The 13,399-nt window shown below is 38.9% G+C and overlaps 1 protein-coding gene across 1 annotated transcript; it reads right to left on the bottom strand.

Annotated features, from left to right (window-relative positions):
- Nucleotides 1-4,175: 4,175 nt before the first annotated feature.
- On the bottom strand, nt 4,176-6,837 carry lbx2 (ladybird homeobox 2). The gene is made up of 2 exons (XM_031743003.2): nt 6,147-6,837; nt 4,176-5,357 (listed from the first exon to the last, which is right to left on the bottom strand). The coding sequence occupies exons 1-2, from the start codon at nt 6,469-6,471 to the stop codon at nt 4,894-4,896; spliced, it is 789 nt and encodes a 262-aa protein (XP_031598863.1). The 5' UTR covers nt 6,472-6,837; the 3' UTR covers nt 4,176-4,893.
- Nucleotides 6,838-13,399: the final 6,562 nt, after the last annotated feature.

Genomic DNA, 13,399 nt, shown 5'->3' with positions numbered 1-13,399 from the left:
TTTTGTCATGAAGTTATTGGATGTTTTTCATGATTTTTTTTCGTTTAAATTTTAAACTTTAAATCACTACTAGCAAAATAAATGATGTGCAGAAGATATAAAGAGCAAATGTGAAAAACAAAATCAGATTTCTTAGCTTTTTTCCCCACTTTCATGATTAAAGTAAAATCTGTTTTGGCTGCAGATACAGCCCCGAATATGTCTGCCATGCTTTACACATCTGGACTATTTCCCCATCTTCCATGAGAAAACTGTTCATGCTTCTGCAGGTAGTTTATCTCTGAAATAAAACATCTTCTAAGTTCGTTTGCAGAGCGCAGCACGTTTCGCTACACTGGCTTTTGCATTTTCAGTTTTTCTGGGGCCTTTCACAGAAAAGTTTGGTGTATGATTGTTTCAGAGATCATGTTTTTAATAGTCACCCAAGACCCACAGCAGCAGTTTTTTTTGACGAGTCAGAAACCTGTGACTCCTAATATTAGGAAGTGTGAATATGCGTCTCCTATCTCAGCCATGTAGCTGCTTCTGTGTTGACACAGACCACTTGGTTTCCTCTCTCACAGGCCTGCTCAGGCTAGATTTACAGCCCTGCCGTGTCTTTTCCATTTTTATAATTGACCTTACTGTAATCTGAGTGATATTCGGCGCCTTGGAAACAACTACTATCCCTCCCCTGCATGGTAGTTCTCTGTAAACATGTCAGTGTGTAGATTACTCAGGATTATCCCTACTAGATACATGCACATTTAAGCTCGCTGCTTATGCAACTGTTTTGTTTGTGTGTGTGTGTGTGTGTGTGTGTGTGTGTGTGTGTGTGTGTGTGTGTGTGTGTGTGTGTGTTTTCCAGTCATCCACATAAATGGTTTGCTTTTATTTACGAAGCAGGTCAGGAAAATTAAGAAGTAATTCACTAATATAAAAACTATATAAAGTGTTTGTCTTCAAAGTCACTTAGGTACAACTTTTTGTCGTTGTTGTTTTTTCTTAGCAGTTTAACATTTCATCTCATAAGTTAGGATTCCTGCAATATACAGATTTTTTAAAAAGCATGAAATTTGATGGCGCAGATGTTGACGCATCCTGAGATTATATGGTCTCAAACAATCCCTGAAACCAGCAAAAGCTTTCGTTAGGTCCTGCATACCTGATAAATGCCCCTATCTATGAAGCACCATACTCCCACACTCTGTTACAAATCTGTGGTCCACATCCCAAACTGGAGATAAGTGCTTTAGAAAGCTCCCCCGTTTCAATCGAACTGCTGTTTTCAGAGTCACTGCAGTGCTTCTTATGGTGACCTTCATGTGTTCAGTGAGTCCAGTGAATTTTCTCTTCGGAATAACAGAATGTACAACCACCTCCACTTTTTTCCCCTTCTTTCTATAACACAGGGATATTTTTCTACATGGCTTTCAGAGAAAACTGAGGCAGTTTTATCTTTGCACTGAGTTTTATCTCTGTCACATTCTGTGGCTGTTTTGCTCTTCTTGCAAAGCAAATCCTCCCAGATGGGCACTAGATGGCACACTTGGTGCTTCTCAGGCATCACACTAGCTTTGATGTGTGTGATCTTGTCCTGAGTGAAAGCAAAGTCTCTGATAACCTGACATGATCTGATAATACATACAAGCCTTCTGTCTCTACTCTTTCTAAGTACGCTGTGGTGTTGCTGCCAAACCATTTAAGCAACAGTTTGCTGGGCTGCTCGATGGGGTTTCTTAAAGATCTTGTGTGGAAATTCATATTAAGAAAAAAAATAACAGTAAATGTTTAACACTTGCGTAATATTGCATAGATAACATCTAGGATATTTTTGTTCTGTGCTAGATGTGGACAGACATCAGTGTTCACGTGTCTTAAAGGGCAAAGGTTAGAAATAAGTTTAGAGTTCATATTAAAGAAATCCTCGTCTTCATCAAGGGCAGAACAATTTTCCAAGTGTGGAGGTCAGTAACCTGTAGTAAGGCAGCTGTTGAGTAAAGAATCACTGGAATTTCTCATGGTGGAGCCTGAGCAAAAAAAAGGATTTTCCGTATTTTTTTACAGTAAGCTTGATAACATCTAAACGTTACTATAAAAAAGAAAAAAATCCCCCCTCCACAACAAACACACAGACACGTGATTTTCCACCCTTGAGGATGTCTCTTCAGGGTACTCTTATGTTGCAAACAAAACGACAATCTTCTAAAGCTGTGACCTTCACGCCAAAATATATGTTTCCAGTTCTCTGTTGGAGCTCTTAGCCACATTACAGGTTGTCTCTGGGTTTTTTTGGTCCTCTTTATACTAAATTATAAATGTGCATCTAAACGTGACCCAGTCACTTTGAAAGCCAAGTGCCTGCTGTCTCTTGACGTACAGGACCATCTGTGTTTTAAAGTCATTTTGAAGAAAAGAGTCAAATAGATGGTACACATTATCATAAAAAGAAAAACAGCTATTCATACAGCAATTCAATTAAAGATGTTAATTATTATTTCTAAACCAATTTTTAATTAATGAAATTGATACTTTGTAACAAAAAAAATAATAAAGGATTGTAGAGAGTCATCTGATTAATAATTAAAGGAGTTGTTATAAGCTCAGTGAAAATCACAGTGAATTGAAGTTTTCAGAAATGGGTGTTATTTATAAAGAAAATGTTGTAGCTTTATCAGGAGGTTAATCCTATTGGGGGCTTTATCCATTTTACACTGACTTTTATTTAAGGCTCCATCCCCTGCGTTGTTCCTGCTGCCAGTCCAGAGTGTCTTTATAATAAAAGGCCTACTTGACTTTTCAACCTCCACGATTCCAGCCGATTACTTCTATTGTGTTTGCCAGTCTGCTGTGTTTATCTGCCCACCCAAAAGAAGAGAAGAAAAAACTGGGTCCTAACAAGCCCTTTAGTTTTCCCCCAGTTTCACTTTTTTTTGTTTTTGATCGAAGTGAGTTTTTCTAATAACAGACAATTAAAAATAAAAGACGACTGTCTCAAATAAGAAAACATTTTTTTCTGAATTTTCAGTCTGTTCTTCTTAGCAAAAATAAATAAATAAATAAATAAACGATGTGATACCTTTTAAACTTATTTTGCAAAATGTTTATTCTTTCAGATTTAATTTGAAATGTTGTTAAATTCATTTTTATTTTCCTTATTTCATGTTCGACAAACTAAATGCGAATTATCCGATTTTTCTTCTGAAATGTTAAGAGCATTTTAAATTAATTTCGGTTAAAAATCATACATTTGATTACGCTTCTCTCATTAGGTCTCTAAATTGAAAAAAAAAAAAACAAAAACCTCGAAAATATTTTAAAGGGAAGCGCGGAAAAGCGATTTTAAAAATCCTGCAGGACGGTTTTTATGTTGAACATAAGCTTAAGGAGAACTCAATTTAAGATAAACTACTTTCTGTCATTAAATAAACTACAACAGCAGCCACCTCCTCTCCCTCAATAACACACATTCACCAAACTTTTGGTGTGGCTACAAAACTGTTGCAAATGGTCGGCTGGCAGCAGCAGCAGCAGCACGTCGCATTTCCACTGCCTCCCATTGAGGTTTATTCATTAGGATCCTCACACTAACCCATTTGCTATTCATTGGTGCCTTTTTCTCCTTTTTTCCAAACAAACCCGAGTCAAGAGTGGCAGATGCGTGCCATTATTGCCCACGGCTCGGTGGAAGCTGTTTTATGCAAGGCAAAGGCGGGTTAACCTAATCAATCATGTCCACTAGTTGTGTTAAAGACGATTCATAGAAGGAGGAAGAAAACATATGGCGCAGGGGTGGAGGCAAGCTTTTCTTAACACCGCAGCCAGACCGGGACCTTCTTGCGACAGGATGTATTCAAAGCCGGTGGAGAGAATGGGAATAAAGGCGGTGGACGGCTGCTAATTGAAGTCATGGCACTTCAGGCTTGAAAGCAGAGGTCAATTATTCAGAAAGTCCCGTTTTTACCAAGCGAAGCAAATTTTAGGGTGAATATTTTATGTGTCTCCTTAAACTCTCAAAGCAAATCCAGAGGTTGTTTTAATTCTATTTAGTGCGTCTTTATGATAGAAGATTCCTTTATAGAAAAGAGGGATTATGGCCCATTTTCCTCCCTCTAAAATGTAAAATCAAACCCCTTTTATTTCAGTCAACTCTCTGGTTTATTTTTTAAATTTAGGCTCATGTGCACAATCACACATCCAACAGCGCCGAAAGCTTCTTGAAATACCATATAACCTTTATTTACATAGATGCTGATTAAATAGAATGTTACAATAAAATTATCGCATAGGATGTTTGATCTATATACAGAATTCAGAGCGTGTAAAAGTTTGCAGTCGATAGCAATGGACGCCTTCTTTGCGCTGCGAATAGGCCTCCAAGCTTGCAGAAACACCTTTCTCTCAGGACAAAAAAATAAGTCTATTCTTAATGTAGGATGAACCTACAAGTTGGGGTGTATTTGCTTAAAAAAATCATAGGGGGTGTGATTTAAATATTCGTCACGTCTGATTAATTTTATTGAAAAAAGGCGAATAAATGGCAAAAATAATTGCACAACTTTTCCACCCCCTTGAATCACGAAATAATAAAATGTATATTTAAATGTTTAGTCTATACAATTATCAGTCTTCCTGTACCATAACAATTTGGTCTGTCTGAAAGAATAGCAGGGATTCCTCAGATTTTTTGTGGTGAAACTTAAATGACAGACTCGGAAGGCTTTACAAGTCCCAATAATAAATTAACATGAAGAGGAAAAGAAAAATGGGGGAGGAAAAACTTTCCCGAAATGTTTATATATGTGTGTATTCTCCTCTTGTCAATATCCGTGCAAAAGTTTGGCAAGAAAAATGTCCCCTTTTGATATTTTGTTGTTGTTGCTGCTTATGAAAATCACAGACCCCCCCTGACTGTCAATCGTCCACCTCGATTTCCTCGTCATCCTCCGAGAATTCATCCGTGGTTTGGTCTCTTGACGAGGAGGGGGACTGTGGGAAGGCCCGGTGTCCTTGAGAAGTCGGGGAGACACTGGGCGATCTGGCCCCGGGGCCCCCACTCTGGGGGTCCTCAATGTTGTCCATGCTGACAAGCTTCTGCAGGGTCTGTGGGGTGATTTTCTTGAGCGACTCGACATCTGCTTTCATCTCCTCCAGATCCCTCTTGAGTTTAGCTCTGCGATTCTGAAACCAGGTGATGACCTGCGCGTTGGAGAGTCCCAACTGCTGCGCGATTTGGTCACGGTCGGCCGGAGAAAGGTACTTCTGGTACAAAAACCTCTTCTCCAATTCGTAAATCTGGTGGTTCGTGAAGGCTGTCCGCGACTTTCTCCTCTTCTTAGACGTCTGCCTCTGTCCAAAAGCATTTAGATGCTCACGACCTTGGATGAGTGGGAGAAGAAAAACAAGAGGGATGAAATAGCCGCAAGAGTCACTTACCCTCAAACTCCAACAGCAACAGAGGGCAGTGCAGAACAGGCCTGACCACGCTCTGCGGGCTTGCTTTTGACCTTTTCCTTGTAGCAAACTATTTATCACACTTAATTTCTGATGAGGACATTTGAAATTTACCCTGCAGAATCAAGGTAACCACTGCTGCGATCATTTTGGAATGGTTTAAATACTGTGTAAAAAAAAAAAAGTAAATTTGCACTGGAAAGCAGAATAACCTTTCAATTCCCACCATATCATTAGCCAAGCAAAAAATAAGTAAGTTGACTAAGAATGGCTATGCTTACGTATTTCTGCTGCAGGCCTACATCATGAATCAGGATGTAAAATAGTGTCAGTTGTAAAAAAAAAAAATAAAAAAAAAAATCTGTTTATTTAATCCAACGTAGCACTGCATGCAGCAGGCCATAGTAGCTATTTGATGTTTTGACAACACACACGAGCATATTCAAAAGATTAGCCACTTACATCAGTTTATGTATGAAATGCACGCATATTTGCATGCGTAAATGCCCCGTGTCCTTTTCCTTATCTTGAATTCTACACGCATTCCCATACAGCTGTCCTAGCATGTCTGCATTAAAAAGTCAAAACAAACCCAGCTAGCAGTGACCTTAGTTCTGAATCCCGCATTTACTGTACTTGTTCCCCTTAAAAACTAATTTGAATGCTTATCCTGCCTTCCCGAAAATTCAAAATTGGGTCAAGAAAGTTTTTACCTTCCGCTGCCTGGATAACGCTGACTTCCAGACCCTTAAACGTTTTGCTGGCCAGCTCCTCCAGCGCGCACAGCGGCGAGGACGGAGTGGTGATCCCGTTCCTCGCTGAGTTGGAGCCCGTCACTTTCTCAAGCACTCTGGGCGGACAGATACTGGCGACCGACTTCTTCACGGAGGGTTTGTTAAGGATATCCTCAATACTGAAAGGCGTTAACGGTTTGTTGGAGTTGGCCGGCGGCGGCAGCTGGTCCAAGGGAGCCCGCCTCCTCTCCTCGCCGCCGGACTGCAACACAGAACCTGCCTTCATGTCTTTACTGGAGGTCATCGCAGTCCCGAAGAAGTGCTGCTTTCAGGAAAGTTGATTATTTCATTCAAATGGCAGATTTAAGCGTCCACAAGTTTACCTCTGGTGCTCTCGTAGACCTCCACAATATTTTGAAACGAATTCTGCAACTTAGCTCGTGTAAGAGCCTTCCTCCAAAATAACCATGCTTCGGGCGTAGTTGTAAAGGCAGCCGGACTATATTCCCTTCAGAGAGTCCCAGTTCCTCTGCCAAGTTCCATGTAGATCTTTTGGAAGTAACCGGCTGGAGGGGGTGAAACCCTGCAAGGCAAGAAAGCTTTCACAGGCAGAGAGAAAAAGAAAGCGACTGCTAACGAGTTATTGTTGATTGGGCGAAGTTCAATTAGAGAAACACTACACTACTTGCTGACCCGCTGCTGCGTCTTAAAGGGCCGGACCATAATAACTAATTGGACGTGGGGAATAGGAGGAGTCTGTTGCTGCCGAGGAGAAAGATGCCCTGAAATGTTTATGCATCTGTTTCCCTCTGCTGGAGTATTCTCCTAAAAAAGGGAGAGTTAAAAGGCATTAGAATAGAGCCACCAGCATTTCTGCATTATTGAAAAGTCTGGAGGAAGACAGAACCAGCAACAATCTCTTGCCGTCATGTGAATTTAGTCGTTCTGTCACTTTTGTGCGTAATTACGCATATAACGTTTTGCGTAATGTGTTATACAGACGCCTTGTTGGAGTGAAATTTGAGTTAAAATAGACACAATGAGCACATTGAGGGACTCGGTTATCGGATATATTAAAATACAACAAAACCACGACAGAATATTTTTTTGATATTTATTTTTATTGTATTCATTATTTTTCATGACAGGAAATAAGGAATCTGAGAGTAAATATTGGTGACCACAAGTCATTGTATTTTAAAAATAAATTTAAAAATAGTAATGTGCTGAAGTCTCGAGGGAAAACACGTCTGCTACAAAATCCTTTCATTTTGTGGACAGATTCGAGGATGAAAGAACAGAAAAAGTCGGCTTCATTTCTGGACTTTATGTTGTTTATTCGGTTTTGTCGATTAAGTTCTTTTGTTTCTCTTTGGTAATGCCACACGTGCTCCGGTATTTCCCTGCAGGTAAAACCCCGAGTTCCAGTGTAATTTAATGCTGTACCGTGAAACAAGCGAATAATAAAGGTGACGCCGTGCTGTGGCTCAGAGTCTGAGGACGGAGAATGTGAATTTCACTGAAGGAGGCTTAGGATGTAAAGAGAGAAAAAGAGAGAGAAAGGAGGACGCGTGGGACGCATGGGAGAGCAGCAGGTACGTCTGATCAGAGGGACACACCTTGTTTTATTTAAGGTTCGGTGGTCTTTGTCACGATTTGGATGATATATTCGTTTAGATGAATTGCTGGGATTACACGAGACCTGTCGACTGAATTAAATTAGCATTTTTCAAATATTAAAATACAGAATTGTGTATCTTACGTTAAAACTATACCACCTTGAATCAAGCGCGACTTTAATGGGCATTTCTTATGCAAAAGGAAACAAAAGCTTCTCATGATAAATAAACGATACAGACCATATTTTAGCAGTTGTATTAGAATTCGAGCACCACCTGCTGAAAGCGGCCGGGGGCTGAATATTATAAACGCTGGAGAAACATTTTACAATACAGTCATATTTTTGTGACCCCACTGGGTAAAGCCTGCCGCCCAGGAAGCCACTGCGGAGAATCTTGTGCCAACAGGAGCATATGGTGACATTGGTTTAGGGACAGAGCTATAAAACAGCAGGAAATTCTATTATCTGCCTTGGAGGTCCACCCTTTGTGACTGCTTTGAATATATATTTCTCCATAACGAGCAGGAGTTGGTGGGGATAAATTCAGTTAGGGAATTTGGACAGAAATGTTCAAGGTTTTGGAGAAAGTGCAGGTACCTGAAAAGATATTAATATCACAAAGAAGGCGATTTAACCTGACACTTCAGACTTGAATTCAAAATTAGGTTGAAATTTAAAGAAGTTAGAAGCTAACCTTGTTTTATTTTGCTGTGCAAAAAAGAAAAAGAAAAAAAGGTTTGATTTTGTAGAAATGGGCGAGTACTTTTAAATATATGTTTTGTCTTAGCAAAAATCTCTTTACATCTTAATATTCAAAATCATTTAAAAACATCTGGGCATTTTGTCCTTTTTATTAGTCCTATCATCTATCAAACGTTTATAAAAGGGGCAAAAAAATCCTCTACTTGAGGTGTAGTTTTATGCTCTTCACAAAGATGGACCTCCTCTGAGCTCCGCTCAGATCCGGACTTCTGTACATGATTAACCTTAAATTGGGTTTAAGCCTGAATAACCCTGAGACCTTTCTACTATTGGTTCAGTTGGCTTTCAGTTCTCAAGTGAAGTTGGTCCGAAACATATTCCCCTCCTTTGGCTTAATTTAAACGTTAATTAGAAGCAGAACAGCTGACACCATCAATCATCAGCTCTTGAGGGATTTAATTGGATGATTCGCTTCGATTTTTGCCCCCTAGGTTATCGCTCTCCAAAATATAGCGCGTTAAATGCTTTAAAAATTCATTTAAGAATCTTCTTTTTGTGAGGAGCTGTTTATTGAATGGCAGTACTACGTCACATTTCGTTTTTTCCTCTTATCTTTAGGAATCACAGATCTACTATCAGAAGGGCCAAGCGTGTTTGTGTCACCCATTAACTCGATAAATTCAAAGCGGTGTGAGAACTCCCTCCCGGTAAAGGCCAACCTTTCTGTCATTAATCACCAAATTAATTCACTGCGGTCCAGGGCGAATATCAGGGGATGCAATTCAGGCTCCACTGGTGACTCAAAGAAGGCGATGACAAATGCAACAACTGCAAAAATAATAGCGACAGTGTAATTTGTTACAGTGCTGTAACGCGTTACCGACAGTCTTTTCTCCCCTTGCAAGAGGCCGCTCATCTTCAGCGCTGCGACTCAGGTATTTCACAAAAGGAATAAAAAAAAGTCTCGAAGAAAAGGATAAATATGAATGCACTTCTTTCGATTTCATAAACGCTGTTAATTATGGAGTAAAGCACATTTTGCTCATTCTAGAATAAATAAATAAACATTTACAGGAAAAACAAATTTTGAAGTAGACATTCACGTTTAACCTGCACAGGTTCCATAGACACGTTTGTTTCTTTATTGCATTCCAATTAAAATATTTTTAAAATAAACATTTATTATCGTTAAGTTAATTTTGTTAACTATCAAACTAATAATTATAAAACGATTTATGCCCACCCCACTAATCCACAGAAATGTTATAAAATATCTCTTTATTGTTGATAAAAATAACAACTTAGTTTAATGTCACTATAAACACTATAAACACAGAACCAAACAGGCACCTCAAACCCGTTCTGATATTTTTAAGGTCATTGTCGATAACTGCGGTAAATCTGTCTCTTGAAGAAATTAAAATAGTAATAATTCCTATTTGCAAAGGCCGTGGAGGCTTTAATGCTGTCGTAAAGAGGCAGCTCTTACAGCGCAGCATGTCGTCCTGTATTATGAAACAAAACAGCTGTAAACGCCTCTCAGTATAACATGATACAGGAGAAGGCTGCTCGGGGCGCTGTGGGTGTGTTTGTTTCCATTCTTAACTGGACTGTTTCCACTGTAAAACACACTGTGCGGCTGACTGAAAAGCCTGATGAAGGCGCGTGTTGATGAGGCTCCACGTTACGTCGGTGTGATACCAAATTAAATGGATCATGTGTGGCACCTTTTATAGATTCAGTTTTCTCCCACCCACAGCAATACTAATAGCTTCTGGCCAGGAAGGAAAACATCTTCGTTGCCTGTTTTAAACGATGCGTGGGCAGAATGCAAAATAGTAACAAAAAAACCAATGCAGATGGATAATAATGAATTATTATTTGGGGACCATAAATGTAAATAAAAGAAAAGAAAAGAGTTAGAAATTATTTTTTATTTTACTTATTAGTTTTTACTTATTTTTATTTGCGTAGTGGCGATGGTGTCGTGCACCTGCCTCGCTCTCGCCCAAAAACACTAAATATCAGGCCAACTCGTGGGTGACGGTGTTGATATGGTGTCAGTGTACGAGTGTCTTCTTTCTAAGCTGTCCTTGAACGCAACGTTACAGTCTGACAACTCAATCGGCGGCGGAGACGCACAGGTGTTCACCTTCACAGCAGCTTCACTCTGTTTGGAAGTGATGCGTCCTTTTGCGCTGTGACGTTGTCAGTTCTCATTGGTCAGCAGTCTCGATCCCAGACCATACATTAAAGCTTTTATGCTAAGGGTTGTGTCTTAATATATTATTTTGAAAGCTGTTGGTTGTATTTCCGAAGAGAGACATTGGAACAATAACTCGTGACAGAGTAGTTTTGACTCTTATGATTAGAATCAGTCTGCAGGTAACAGTTTGTACACAATGAAGCACCCACTGCTGGCAGATTTGTATTGGTTTCATGATTTCTTTGCTAGCTTTAAACATTTTCAACAGTAATTTTGCTTCAAACTTTTTGATATTATTGCCTTAAACTTCTCATACTTATGCCACCTGGCAAAGATGATGAAAATAATTACTGTTTTCATCATAATTTATTCAATTTTCTTTATTTCATGATTTGCTTTTGAAATATCAAAAAAAAAAAAAAAATTAATATGCTCATTATAATTCCCCAAAACAAAAACATTTCCAAATCTTGTTTTGACCAGAACTTAGTACCTATTCAAGTAGAAAATGTTTGCCCCTTTTTCTTCAAAAGTAGTTGAAGTATGCGATGAATTATAATGGGAACAACTTCAGAATTGTCACGTGGCCCAGACGTCAAGCTCAGGTAGAATAAAATGAAAACATCCTTTTAAATTAAACATAATAAATTCCAGTAATCTCTAACTGGTAACATTAATGGGTAATAACTGGGTCACAGACCACGTGAACAAGATACTGCTGTTATTAGAATGATTGATGAAGAGATCACAGTCCTCACACCATGAACATAAAACACCTGCTTCCATCATAGATGGATTAAGTGATTGAAGTGAGTTTGTGCTGAGCATGTTGTGTTGATCTACCATCAACAAGTCACCTCCTGTGACTGTTATGCATTATATAGTAGCATCACTGACATTCCCTGCAGGGCTGCAGAGATTTTCAAATAAACATAAGCATTTCCAAGCTCTCCAAGCACATTTAAACACAAAGCTACTCCATGGCCTGAGCTCACCCACCCACCCTCCCTCCGCCCCCAGCCCTCTCATGGGAGTTGACTGTGGTCGTCCTAGTTGCTCTCTAATGGCCCACTGGGGCCCATTTAAGATCATAAAGAAGGATGACAAGAAGCTTCAGGCAGGATTACAGCATTACGGGTGAATGTTTGTCCTGTTTGACTAGCTTCATTACTGTGTAATTAGCCTGCTGACTGGAAGTACAGAGCATGCAATCTGATATGAAACATGAGATTTACATTGTTGATGTTTTGATATGTCGCCCACGGACGAGCAATTAGAACTGCCAGTGACACAAACTATATTATTATTATGATTATTATGATTATTGCAGTTTTAATAGTGTCAAATGTGGGTTTACAATTACATATGAAAGCTGCTTATTCTCATTAATTGTTCATGTTTATTGCAGAATTTTTAAATCACACTCACACAAATATACAAATATTACTTTTACAGTTTTGTTCGGGAAATCCTGCATTTACCCATATTACAACCAGCAATCTATTTTTAATGTAATCTGAAAATGTTTTCCAGGAAATTATCAGATAAGTTATTGGATATGTTGTAGTGCAATTCAGTATTTTGTCAACACACATACACACACTCACATAGTTCGCGTGGCCAGATCTATTTATAGACGGTGATGGGATTCTGCCACTCAGTTGCTCTGTGATCAGCAGCGACCACAGCATGAACGCTAAACAAGCCAAGAGGATAACAGAGTTAAGACCTTCATAACCTTTGGTATACAGGACAGTTTAAACTGAAGCTTGGCACCATGAAAAGAAGGGAAAATCACATACGTTCTTAACAAAATCAGCTCAGAATGGCATCAGTCATTGAACTTGCTGTCATTAAAACCTCTTCATGTTTGCTATTAATTTTCCTCATAATGATTTATGACCTCCTGAAAAGTAAGGTAGCTCTCTTCTGGGCAGCTGGGTAAGATGACTCTAATTTGACGATTGCTTCATTGCAACCTGCAACATTTTATTTGAGAGTAACAGTGTAATATTCTTTGTTTATTTTAAATTATGCATACATTTTGCAAAAGTAAGACTAACAGCATATTTCAGTTAATGTGAGAATTTAAAATTATTTTTAATTTTTTTTAATTTGTTTTCAAAATTAAGAGTAGCTCATTAAAACATGATTAAAACACACACAAACAGAAAAAAACTGTGACTCCAGAACTGCCAGAATTCCAGTATTGATTACTGACAAAGTGCTATCTGACCCTGATTTAAAAGACTGTCATTAAGTCACAATCTGACTTAACCAATAACACACAAACACTTGTACTTTCCATGCCATTGCAGAATACACAGAGTAATCATTCACAGTGCAGGCTACAAAAAATAAGTGAACTCTTAAATGCTGTAACTTTAGCAGTAACAACCTACATAAAGCATTTCCTGTAGCTGTTCAAAATACTTTCCCAACATCAAGGGAACATGGCAGGATCATTTGTTCAGCAGACATTTTTCAGTATTATCAATATTTGTGGGATGTCTTGATTAAACAGCCCTCTTGAGGTCATCCCGCAGCATCGGGTTAAGGTCAGGACTGACTGGGACATTTCTAAAGCACGTTTTTGTGTGTGTGTTTTCAGCAACTCTGTTCTTGATTTACTTGGTTATTCTCATGATGCATCAGCCAGCCAGGGCTGCCATGATGTTTTTAATTCATTGTTCACCGCCACAA

The sequence above is a fragment of the Oreochromis aureus genome, linkage group 2 (genome assembly GCF_013358895.1).
Source record: "Oreochromis aureus strain Israel breed Guangdong linkage group 2, ZZ_aureus, whole genome shotgun sequence".
In the NCBI taxonomy this organism is placed as follows: domain Eukaryota; kingdom Metazoa; phylum Chordata; class Actinopteri; order Cichliformes; family Cichlidae; genus Oreochromis; species Oreochromis aureus.
The sequence above is the reverse complement of the archived record's forward strand: the minus strand, read 5'-3'. Positions and strand labels throughout refer to the sequence as shown.